General features: G+C 43.5%; 1 protein-coding gene across 1 annotated transcript in view; it reads right to left on the bottom strand.

Moving 5' to 3' along the window:
• Positions 1 to 9,251: 9,251 nt before the first annotated feature.
• Positions 9,252 to 13,423, bottom strand: part of LOC306917341 (vang-like protein 1) — a 122,011-nt gene continuing 117,839 nt past the window's right edge. Inside the window, 1 exon segment of the mRNA XM_079495520.1 lies at positions 9,252 to 10,710. Within this exon segment, the coding sequence (XP_079351646.1) occupies positions 10,450 to 10,710 (261 nt within the window). The 3' untranslated portion in view covers positions 9,252 to 10,449.

Below are 13,423 nucleotides of genomic sequence, written 5' to 3'. Positions count from 1 at the left end.
GTGTGTGTCACGGTGTGCGTGCGTGCGTGCGCGTCTCCGTTGAGTGTTTAGGTTACATCACCTCGGTGACTGTCTGTCACATGCGATGATGTTTAACATGAAGACCTGACTGCAGGGAGCACAGCAGGGCTCCGACCGCGGCTCTCTCTCTCTTTCACTCGCTGACTCACCATGGTGAAACCTCCAGGAAAGACAATGTGACATTGAATGAGATCGAGTAGATTAGAGCAGGGATGGGCAACTTTGAAGACGGATCGGGCCACTATAGTTCGATAAGGGCCACAGTGCATACATATTACTGTCGTATCAAAAATAGCAGATCTACAAGCTCAAAACGCGTTGCACTGCGACGCACTTTGAGCTTGTAGATCTGCTATATTCTTTTTTGGAATTGGAATCCTGATAAGTCACGTTTATTTAATTTCAAATGCATTTAGTTATAGGTTACTGTATATGTCAACTATTATGAAGCTAAAGGGACACTTCACCCTTTTTGCAAAAAGGTGTAATATTTTGTTTGTAATATGTGGTTTTAGATATTTTAGATTTTAGCAGTGTCCATGATGTGATGGACCCCGGGCATGGTTGCTGGCCGGCTCCATATATATATATATGCAGATCTAGGTAATGATCCAGTCTTCTCCATGTACGGTATGGTTATCCAGGGTCTGGTTTTCACAGCGGGGTCCGAGGACGCCCAAGGTTCCTTGAAGGGGTACCGGGGTGGGGGGGGGGGGGGGGGGGTAGTTAGGAACCTGCAACTGTAAGTGTGTACAAGTGGAACCAAAAGGTTCCATTCGAGCCGTTCCAACACTCTCCGAAGTAAATGAACACTGAGGATTTGTAGATTGCGGCCCCAGAGATAAATCGTTATCAATTGGGGGTCCATGTGGCATGATGTATATCAAACTGAGGGGTCCTTGAAATGAAAAGGTTTGAGAATCTATACTGTAGGGTACATATAGTGCATATAGTGTTTGTTTCCCCTCTCTGTAGGTTTCTTATAAAACAAGAGAGCATCAAATCTAGCCTCTCTCCAGTACTGAGCCACCCTGGAGCATATAATACCTGAAAAGATCAGACCAGGGGCCTCTCTGTAGCCATACACGCCGTGGAAGCCTAAACAATGTAGACTGCGGAATGGCTAAACGCTAGTTCTTTCCTGTTCGTGGCCCGGCCCGACACATAACCAAAGTCATTACAAACCAAATAGAGAGAGGGAAGAATAGAAAGAGAGAGGGGGGAAAAACATATTCCATTTAGATGCAAATGTTCCTCTCCTGGATTTCCTCCCTCTCTCTCTCTATCTATCTATCTCTCTCCGCCTCCGTCCCAGACAGTGCAGCATGGAGCAGCGGAGTGAGTGGAGGGGATTAAGCCGCGGACAGATGAGTTCCGACAAGCCCCGCATCGCACCGCGTGCTCTCGCCGTGGATGAGGTCATTCGTTTCGGCGCTGGACATTGACGCCGACATTCATTTACCCACACGGCCCCGGCTGCGCCCCCTCTGACAGGCTTGACAGCAAGCCAATTACCACCCAGCATCCACAGGAGGAAAAAAGGGGCCCCAAAATAACCAGCCCGCCGCCACCCCCCCCAAAAAAAGGCAGACATTTCACCACGGTTTCTCAAAAAACAAATAAATACGCATCCAACTTCTTAATGGTGTTTGACAGGACAGAGTGTGAGGCTGCATGCAGCCAGGGGTGAGACCGTGAGAAACCGCTGGTGCATATTATGGAGATTTGGACAAATTGGATAGCCGACTGGTTAAGTAAGACAGGGGTTCTCAACCCGTGGGTCGCGACCCCTCGGGGGGTCGCCAAATTATTTTAGGGGGTCCCCAAAATATTTTCAAAAAAAAAAAAAAAAAAAGGGGGGGGGGTTTTGTTTTATTTTATTTTCACGATTTTTCAAAAATAGCAGACCTACAAGTTCATAGCGCGCCACTCGGTGGCGCGCTATGAGCTTGTAGATCCTGAGCTTGTGTAATTAATCATTACACAAGGTTGTAAAATCCTGCTCACATACCAGTACACGGCACCTGTACATAGCAAACATAATTTGAACTGACATGGGCACTTGATGATCCATGAGTTATTTTAATATAAAAGCATACTTCATAACAAAGTTTATCGACAGTGACAGCTGATGTCAGTCATTCATCTTAACTCAGTGTCTCCACTCATCGCTCCAAAAAACAGTGCTATACCATTGAGCGAGTTTTACAAGTGTTCATAAAAAATGTTTTATTTTATACAAATGCGTATGCCGTGAAGTTGAAGTTGTGTGTGTGTGTGTGTGTGTGTGTGTGTTAAATTGCAGTGTCACATCAATATAGAGCAGTCCCGCAAAGAAAACCAAACCAAACCTAGGGGGTGGGGGACTTGAACCTGGCAATACAAGTGACAGATGGAGATGGAGAAGAGGGGAGAGCAGGGGGGGGGGGGGGGGGGTATGTGAACTGGAATGGCATACATACGCACATACTGGTTTACATAAATACATACAGTGTGGAAACAGGAGGCACAGTAACGTTGGGAGCTTGTTTTTCGTACAAAGTTCACCCATCAATAGGTACAAAACATGTTTACATGTGTGTGTTGAAGATAGAGAACTAAAGGGTTTTACATGTTTACATGTGTGTGTTGAAGATAGAGAACTTGGTGACACCGCATTCCAACCGGCTCCTGAAAAGTGATATATGTGTTTAACAAGAAAAGAAAGTGTTCAGTTTCAGGTCTGGGTAAACATGCCTTGAGGCGCAGCTGCTAACAACGACAGATTCAACAGCCAGGGGGCAGTGGTGGACAGTACTGCTCTGAGCCATAGATTGAACTTGTTTTATCATAGAGTTATATCATACTTCATTTAGGCTTATAGCTTCATAATAGAATGATTCCTGGATTATTTCTCATGCCAATACAGAGAGAGACAATTGGCCTCTGGTCCAGTGGTTCCCAAAGTGGAGTCCAGGGACCCCTAGGGGTCCTTGAGAGAGTTCCAGGGGGTCCCCAGCTAAATGATAATTAGGAACCAAATGGACCCTTATGCGTCTGTAACGGGGCAATTTGGTTCCATTTGTACACTCCGAGTTAAATGAACATTGATTTTACAATATAAATTGGGGGTCCAAGAGATTAGAAATGCCATTAAGTCTTTCATGTTTACATTTCTTCATTATTATTGTTGTTAGTATTATTTATGATTATTTTTCAAATGTGTTACTTTCTATGTTGCTGCTGTCTCCTTGGGGAGACAATTTTGTATTGAAGAACTGAATGATGATATATGATGCATATGTATAAAATGTATTGTCTACCCCGGCAATGACAATAAAAAAACAATAAGTTGAAAAAAAAGAAATGCCATTAAATGGGGGTCTGTAGACTAATGCACGCATGTCAAACTGAGGGTCCTTGAAATTAAACGGGTTGAGAATCACTGCTAGAGCCTTCTCTCATGGGTCCCTGGCATATCTTTTCAAATGGGGGTCCGCGGGCTAATTAGTGTCATTTTGGGGGTCCTTGACATGAAACAGTTTGGGAAGCACTGCTCTAGTCTAGTTTGATGACAGAGAGGGTCATTTCATTGTCATTTCCATTTAAGGACAGCGTGATCCAACACCATGTCCTCGATGGGACAGTGGTGGCCTATAGTAGTTTAAGAAGTCAAGATGACTGTGGAATAAAATGAGCAAACCTGACACACTTCTCTGACAGTCGGTGGTGGAAAAAAGTACTCAAATATTTGACTCAAGTAAAAGTGACAAATGTATAAAAAATCACACCCGTGTGAACTGAGTGGTGTAAGGTCTTATATAGACTGATCAGCTGTGGTCTGACGTAATGTCTGACGTAATGAAATCACACCCGGGTGAACTGGGTGACCGTAGCAACCATGCTCATTTTTTTGGAACAGACAGACAGACAGACATACACGTAAACTAACAAAGCCAGTCGTAGGAGTGGTTTACACCACTCAAAAATCTTTAGAAAATAGCAGACCTAGGGGCGACTCACACCTTTCGAGCTAGCATACAACATTGATGCATGCTAGATGTATGAAAAGGGTGTGATACATCTTGCCCCAATGCATTTCCAATGGAAGTCACATGGTTTGACACATAATTTGTGTTGTATGGCTTTCGGCTGTGTTTCAACTGCCCCCCTCCCCCTCACACAACACAAATGTTGTGTCAAACCATGTGACTCCCATTGGAAATGCATTGCGAGCTTGCATCAGCTATACATCTCATACAACAAGCATACATCAGTCTGTTGTGACCGTGAGTCGCCCCCCCTACAAGCTCACAATGCGTCGCATCACAACGCATTGTGATCTTGTAGATCGGCTATTTTCAGATGGCCGAAATGTACAGTATATTATAGGGCTGAAGTGGGTAATGTTTATTGTTTTGTAATTATAATCAAAATATATTATATAAATAAGTAAAAATATTGGAAATTGGAAATACTCAAATACTTCAAAACTGTACTTATGTGCAGTACTTAAAGGGGCATTCCACTCATTTTCAACATTTTACCATGTCATTAACATACCTTAGAGCTGTTGTGTGGAAATAATAAAAAAGTACCCCCATGCTGTGTTTCCTAGTATGAAAAGTATGAAAAAAAGTATTAACATGGTGAAACACATCTTGATGACATCATCAAGATGTGTTTCACCATGTTAATGATTTTTTTCAGACCTCCAGTTCTAGGAAACACAGCATGGGGGGACTTTTTTATTATTTCCACACAACAGCTCTAAGGTATATTAATGACATGCTAAAATGTTGAAAATGAGTGGAATGCCCCTTTAAGTAGTAAATGTACGTAGTTACTTTCCACCACTGTGACTGTGACTGAATACAGTTGCCCTAGAGGGATAAGAGTGCGTCTGCCAACCAACCACAACCAACCAACCAACACATGTTTGTTTGTCTGACAGGCTGACAGCAGAGGTGAGGCTATAGCTAGGTAACACAGTGTTCAAAAACCAGACGGTCCAGTTAGGAAGGAAGGAGGCTCCACCCTGATACAGCATTTTCTGTTTTTATGACCCAGGAAAGTGCCTGCGCTGAATCATCCCCCCATGTGATTCACTCACAGCTCAAATTATGACTGGAACTCATAAGTAGTATGTCACCAGCATGCGCACGCACGCACGCACGCGCGCGCGCGCGCGCGCGCGCGCGCACGCACACACACACACACACACACACACACACACACACACACACACACACACACACACACACACACACACACACACACACACACACACACACACACACACACACACACACACACACACACACACACACACACACACACACACACACACACACACACACACACACACACACACACACACACACAGTGTAAACCAGGCTTTGAAATCTCTTTGCCGTTTTAAAAGGGGCTGATGGTGGTTTCTTTTTCCAGTAGTCAGTAGTAGTAGAAGTAGTGAATCCTGTAGCCACAGAAATAAACGTATGGAATAATCACAGCAACTCTCTCCTTCCTGTCGAACATGAAAGAGGAATTAATCAATCCAAGGGCTTCATGAAGCATTTCGTTGCTGCCGGCCAGAAACCTTGAATCACCAAAATGAGTTTATAGCACAGGCAGACTCTTCACATACTAGAGCATGTCTGAATTAAGTGTCAGAGCTGAAATCGGCATGTAAATATGAAATAAATGCTTAAACATGTAGCTAGGTGTAATGTTAGAGACCACAGAAGTGAACCTTTCAAGTCCGTTTTCTCAACTCGCCGTTTTCTGCAAGACATTACTCTATGAGCCATATCTCCAAAACTGGTGGGCCAAACTGAACAACCAATATGTCAATTTGAAGCTATGATTCCCTGCTTTCATATGACATGAAAAAACTAAAATTCAAAAAAATCCAATGGCAGTCCCTCAGTCAAATTTAGTCACATATGAAACCTTTAGTTGTCCGTAAATGAATGCCGTACTACTTGGTCATACCGCAGTGTCACACAAAAGCAAAAAAAAATAGCAGATCTACAACAAGCCCAAAATGTGTTTACTTGTGAGATTGTAGATGTGGTGGTTATGTGTTATATATATTATGACAAAATATTAACAAGTTAAACAACAACTACACAGGTTCCATTGGAACACAAGTTCTCCCCCCCCCCCCCATTACCTGAAAAGCAACAGTTTTGGACACACAAGGTTTCCCACCAGACAGCAATGATTTGTTCCATCATACATGTGTTGGGTTTTGGTTTCCATAGCAATACCAGGACCATGAGGTCCCCCCCCCCCAGCAAAGTAGGTTGGTTTTGAATTCGAACATGGAAGTGTAGTCACTTATGACCCATCTATACTGTTACAGTTGGAGGCCATCGATATTGTCCTTTTCTTTTTGCTGAGGTTTGCGTGATCTGCGCAAAAGGACAGTTAACCCATTTTGGGCGGGAACCCCTTTTGGTGTTTTAAACATTGTTATAATTTAGCTATTGAAAAATAGCAGATCTACAAGCTCATAGCGCGCCACCGAGTGGCGCGCTACGAGCTTGTAGGTCTGCTATTTTTGAAAAATCGTGAAAATATTTATTTCAGAAAACTGGATTTAGAAGGATTTTTTAAAATTTTGAGGTCAGGCCTAAATGGGTCAAATGATAAGGGACAATATCGGTGGCACCCAACTGTATATCTATGTGCTGTATGTATAGGCCATACTCACTGGGCCCCGTTCCAATTCTGTCGTGGTGCAATCTCTACATCTCCTCTCCGACTGCACTTCCCATCAGGCAGCAGATTCAGTATAGGCAGTTCAAGACTTGGCAGACAAGGATACTGTTAAATAGGGTAAACATTATTTGGCTTTTTTTTCTCATTTCTTCTTCTTTTCTGTCCGTCATTCTAGTCCTAGTTCTAGTTTTTGTGTGTCTCTTAAAGCAGCAATCCGTAACATTCCTGTCCTGCCTGGGACTTCGAACACCTGCCTGCCCGAGTGCCGAAATGTCTACTATAGTATTTCCACGACCGAGCTATAATACTGTTTGATACGGAGGGTTTTGTTGCATGTTAACCCATTTTGACCTGAGATCAGATTCTAAAAAATGTCTTCTACATCCTGACAGTTTTCTGAAAAAGCTATGTTTCTATGTTAGTCGCTCTTCGATTTTTCAAAAATAGCAGACCTACAAGCTTGTAGATCTGCTATTTTTCAATAGCTAAAGCATAACATAATGCTAACACCAAAAGGGGTTCCCACCCAGAATAGGTTAAACAATGCAATGCCATTAGTGGGGGTCCCTAGCACAAAATATCTTCAGGTAGGGGTTTGTGGCCAAATATTAATCGGGGGGGTTCTTGACATGAAAAACTTAGAGAACCACTGCTTTACCATACTGTACATATTTACCAAAAATAACGTTTTACTCACTTCAAAAAGTTATGGATTGCAGCTTTAAGGTGTTGGCACCACCTTTGCCCATGTGCCAAGAGTACAAAGGTAGCATGTGCGCACGTTGCCCCACCACTGGAGTGTAAATATTTCTGTCTTTTTTTGCACCTGGAGGGGCATTGTGCGCCAGAGCAACACAACGCACCCCACTTTTTGGCCACTAAAAATAGACCCCGACCCCAGGAGCCGAAGGGTACAGATCCCTAAGGTGTTGTAGGGCTGGGCAATCAGTCGGAAATATACAGAAACCGTCACTTGGAACAGTGGTTCCCAAACCTGAGACCCAAAAGAGAGATTAGATGTTTGTCCGGGACCCAAACTAGTGGAAATAGCAGATCTACAAGCTCACAACGTGGCGCTTTGGGCCACGTTGTGAGCTTGTAGATCGGATATTTCCACTACTTCTTAAAACATTAGTTTCCTAATTTATTTTTATTTCTAAGATTTTTCTTTGGTTTCTTTATGAAATTAATGGAAACAAAATCATTGCATTTGGTTATTAATTCATTATTATTATTATTATTATTTATTTATTTATTGCTGTTCTGGGGAATGTTTTTTGAAAATTTATAAATTTGAAATTATAATAGGCCTAATTAAAAACAAAAATGTAGGAAAAGTAAAAAATAAAGGGACCCATAAAAATTGGTCAGCGACCAAACCTTGGGTCCCGAGCCAGTGTTTAGAACCACTGACTGACTTCATCTCTCTCATGTAGATTAATTGAATAATCAAGAAGCTAATTTATTTGCTATTATCAACAAATTCAGTCAGTTCGCCCAGCCCTACTAGGCTGGAATTCAACTGTAAAGGTGGCCTTACACTAGCCGATTTTTTTCAATCTGAAATCTGATAGCACCACACACTACAGGATAGTCGGAGCGGGGTAGAGCAAATATCAAACATTCTTGATGTTGATCGGGCCGATCCCGATCGCGCTTTGAGCGGTCGGGCACCCCCCGAGCGTCAAAAATGCCCGATTATCGGCTAGTGTAAGGCCACCTTTAGTCTAGTCTAAGTTGTAACAGATCGGCAGTGTTGGAAAAAGTACTCTATTTGTTTTTAGTAAGTAAAAGGATCAATACTGAAAAGTAGACATACTCCATTACAAGTAAAAATCTATACAAAAGTATTGGTATCAAAATGTACTTAAAGTACTAAAAGTTAACAGTACTCATTGTGCAGAATGACCCATTTCAAGTTTTCAATTGTATAAACATCTTTTGAAAATAGCAGATCTACAAGCTCACAATGCATCGCAGCGCATTGTGAGCATGAAGATCGGCTATTTTCAAAATGGTCGAAATGTATATAGGGCTGAAGTGGTTAATGTATGTTTTGTAATGATAATCAAAATCTACAAAGTAACTAGCAACTAAACGTTTTCAAATAAATGTAGTGGAGTAAAAGTACAATATTTGAGTAGAAGTAGAAGTAAAAGTAGAAGTAAAAGTATTGTAAATTGGAAATACTCAAGTAAAGTACAAATACCTCAAAGTTGTACTTATGTACAGTACTTAAGTAAATTAGTTACTTTCCACCACTGCAGATCGGTCACGTAGGCCTCACTCAGACCTTTACAGCGTTGTGAGTGTCATGGCCGCCCCAATGCATTTCCAATGGAGGTCACATGGTCTGTTGTATGGCTTTCAGCTGTGTTTCGACTGCCCCCTCCCCCTCACACAACACAAATGTTGTGTCAAACCATGTGACCTCCATTGGAAATGCATTGGGGCGGCCATGACACTACACAACATTCATCCAACAAGCATACAAGGTCTGAGCTCAGCCTGAGGTCCCGCCAGCATCAATGGTTCCAGAGACTGAAGCAAGGGGAGAGAGAGGAAACACACAAAAAGGGCCTCTCTCGGAAACACTGGCTGTGAAGGCCAGTGAATTATACAAACACCATCCTGTATTCTGAAATCGTTATTTAGACATAGTCATTCAACACATCGTCATTAGCAAGCTTGTTGTGCATTTTAATGCAAATTCTGATTGTAGTTAGGATTTTTCTCTCTTTCTTTGTTTTCTTTAGGGTCAAATGCATTTAATTAAAGGTTGCTCTCAATGGGGAGGGTTAATCCTTGGGGGGGGGGGGGCAAGAAATTGGCTTGACCTTCCGCAACTCGGAATAAGAAATATCCTGCTGCCTGGACTCAGGCAGGGCAAGGGGAGCGTATAGTCTGCTGTATATGCGTGGATAGTGGATACTGCAACAGGTATCCAAGTCACACCGTCATATTAGTCCAGTGGTTCGCAAAAGTGGGGTCCAGGGACCCCTCAGTGTTCCTCGAGGGGGGACACTTCGGTCTGTAACTCTGAGAGCATACAAATGGAACCCAATGGACCCCAATGCTCTCAGAATTATGGGGGGGGGGGTCCTCAAAATGTAAAAGTCTGAGAACCGGTCCACTGCCTTAGTGGTTCGTCTGTCCGTCCAGTGGGAGAGGAAGGGATCGACCGTGGCAACAATGTCCTGTGTCAGACAGGACCCCTCGCACGCTTTCCTGCTGCCATGAAGCCAAAAACTGGTGGATATCCCCGTTCCTGCTTTGCTTGGCTCCGATGTCTTGAGGGGAAAGAGAGGCAGGCGACCGACTGCCCGCCCGCCCGCCGCCACGCAAACACTAAACGTTACATACACACAGTCACACACATAGACATACACATACACACACACACACACACACACACACAGGTGGACGTGCACGATTCCTAAGTGTCACTGTTCATGTCCAACGCCCTGTGCATAAACCCGTGTGAGACCTCTCACTTGTTTTTTCTCTCGTTTTTTCCTCCAAATCCAATACGACAAAAACAGCAATATATTCAAATGTGTGTGTAATATATAGATTCATATATATATATATATATAATATATAAAAATTCAGACAAAATTCTAAAAAAAAAAAAAAAACTGCAAACCCAAAATAAAATGTTCAACCGGCAAAGGAAGGTGAGGGGTAAAAAAAAAAGAAATCGCAATCAGTTTTTTTTTTCTACACGGACGTCTCCGACTGTAACCGCAGGACGAACTTGTGCGACTTGGGGTCGATGTACTCCTCGGACATCTGGATGTAGGGGATCTTCTTGGCGGTGACCACCAGGCTGAAGTCCAAGCACTTGAGCAGGAAGACGGCGCCGTCCTTGAGGCCGTTGGTGACCGCCGCATCGCTGACCAGCGTCCACTGGCGCGCCATCCAGCGCTCGCGGCCGTACTGCAGGGTGGGCCCCGGGCTCAGGTAGCTCTCCAGGAACGCCTGAGGGAGGGGCGGGGGGCGCCAGAGGGACACACAAGGGACATGTTTTAAGTTCACCGACACATACAGTGTGTGTGTGTGTGTGTGTGTGTGTGTGTGTGTGTGTGTGTGTGTGTGTGTGTGTGTGTGTGTGTGTGTGTGTGCGTGCGTGCGTGCGTGCGTGCGTGCGTGCGTGCGTGCGTGCGTGCGTGCGTGCGTGCGTGCGTGCGTGCGTGCGTGCGTGCGTGCGTGCGTGCGTGCGTGCGTGCGTGCGTGCGTGCGTGCGTGCGTGCGTGCGTTTGTGTGGGGGGGGGGCTGTGTGCGTGTGTTTGTGTCTGTGGATAATCGCGCAAACCACCGCAAATTCTGATCAGCATCGGATTTCTCTTGTGGGCGCTGCCAGCAGACCAAGGAATTCAAACCATGAATATTTTTCTAATCCGTGAAGGACAACTGTTTCTTTTCATGAATTTACTATCTCAGACCCACCGTCCTCCAGGCATATACTGCATGGTCAGTCTGGAGCCATACTAAGATGTCATCATATTCACAAGCTGTGTAGAAGTGTCTAGTAGTAACAGATAGCTAGAGATTCCAGAGATAGCCAGAGATTCTCACACTTTTTCATTTGAATGACTCTCCCAGTTTACTATGCATTAGGGCCATGGAGTGGATCCCATAACTCTAAGAGTAACTACTCTCGGAGTTACCAGTCATTTAGCTGGGGACCTCCTGGAGCCCCTCAACCAACCCTGGGTGTCCCTGGACTGGACCCCACGTTGAGAACCACTGCCATAGGGAAGCGATGCAATTATCAGGCCTGTCTTGTTACCTCCGGAGCTGAATGTTGGATTTGTTTGTTAGCAAAATAATAACGGATGGCTGGATTTTAATTATAAATGGAATGCTCAGAAGGCTGCTCTGAAGAGATGGTTAACTTTCACAATCAAGGCCTGGGCCGTGGCTCAGCGGTCCAGGCACCTTGGCCGGTAGCCCAAGTCTGGCAGTGTGCTGCGGGTTCGACTCCCGATCCCGACGGCCTTTACTGCATGTCACTCCCCCATCTCTCTCCCCCATTTCCTGTCAGCCTACTGTCTGTCCCTCTATAAAAAATAAAAATAAAATAAAGGCTAAAGCTGCAAAAAAAAATAAATAAAAATAAAATCACAATCAAGGGCAGGCAAAGTAAAAAAAATCAATAATCACTCATATCTCAGGCCGGAATTTAATTTCTTGACAATAAATGAATTAATTCCAATCCATCAAACGACTAACGACTAAAAAGGCAAATACCACACGTAAATAACGAGATACTTCCATGTTGTCAGACTAGGATCTCTCTGTATTCGCTTCACTCATACCCAAACAACCTTCCACAAAAATCTTACCATAGCAAAAATGCTAATACCTGAATATCTCTTTGAAGATTTCAAGCCTTTGATGTCAACACCGTCCACACAGTAAAATCTACAGCATCGATTTATCCAAGTGCAACTCTGAGTCTACAAATGTATGAAAGGGTCCAATTGGTTACATTCGTATTTCGTACACTCTCAGAGTTAAATCTGCAATCAAGAACTTATTTTCATAAATTAAATCTTATTTTAATAGATTATAACTAGCACATATGCAGTGGGTGGAGGCTGTCTCCCTACTCTTCCTCATACTTATACCTCATACTTTAAATGTTTAGTATGAGGTATAAAGTACAGCAGCCTTGTGTTCATACAACAGAAAGATTGGGTATTGGTTAAGACTGACGTTATGTATCTTTCAGGACCTTTCACTGCTTCGTCTCAACCATTACTCTATGGCTATGGTCTCATGCACCGCAGTGTATTTTTTGACATTCCGTTTCTCTCCAAAGTTGAATGTTGCCACCACTGTTGGAGCAGCCATAAACTACACAGGTTCATCCCGATGTTCTGGGCATCTTTGTAAAGTTAGTGTTAGTAAAAAGCTGGTAAAAGAGTAACGTTTGAGCAGTCACTCCACCATTCAATGTAGTAGAAGACCTGGCTGTTTACACCGCAGATATGTCGTCTCTGCCTACAGGAAATACGTTCTGTGCGACCACGAGACCCTCTGAATTTGTCTATAGATTCAGCCACCAGATGGTAGTGATTTGCGGCAGCTGAGTTAAAGCAGTGGTACCCAAAGTGGGTCCTTGAGGGAGTTCCAGGGGGTCCCCATGCAGCTAAACGATAGTTTGGAACCAAATGGACCCTCATGGGTCTGTAACTCTGAGAGTGTACAAATGGAACCAATCGTGTAGAGAGTGTCTGAGAGTTAAATTAATATAAATGGGGGTCTCGGAAATAGAAATGCCATTAAATGGGGGGTCTGTAGCCTGTTGCATATCAAACTGGGGGTCCTTGAAATGAAAATGCTTGAAAATCACCGCTAGAGCTGTAAAATTCTTCTCTTATGGGGTCCTTGGCATATATATATATTTTCTTTTCAAATGGTCATTTTGGGGTGTTTAAATCATTCTGTACGGGAACCCCTTTTGGTGTTTTAACTAAGCATTATGTTATACTTTAGCTATTGAAAAATATCAGATCTACAAGCTCATAGCGCGCCACCGAGTGGCGCGCTACGAGCTTGTAGGTCTGCTATTTTTGAAAAATCGTAAAAATGCGGCACCAATCTTTGACTATATATTCTTTCAGAGCAAACGTTTTTTGTAGGCCTAAATGGGTTAAAGGTATATTCAGTGATTTGACTTAATCTA

This window comes from Electrona antarctica (genome assembly GCF_951216825.1).
Source record: "Electrona antarctica genome assembly, chromosome: 24".
Taxonomy (NCBI): Eukaryota; Metazoa; Chordata; class Actinopteri; order Myctophiformes; family Myctophidae; genus Electrona; species Electrona antarctica.
Note: the sequence above shows the minus strand (reverse complement) of the source record. Positions and strands in the feature narration are given on the sequence as shown.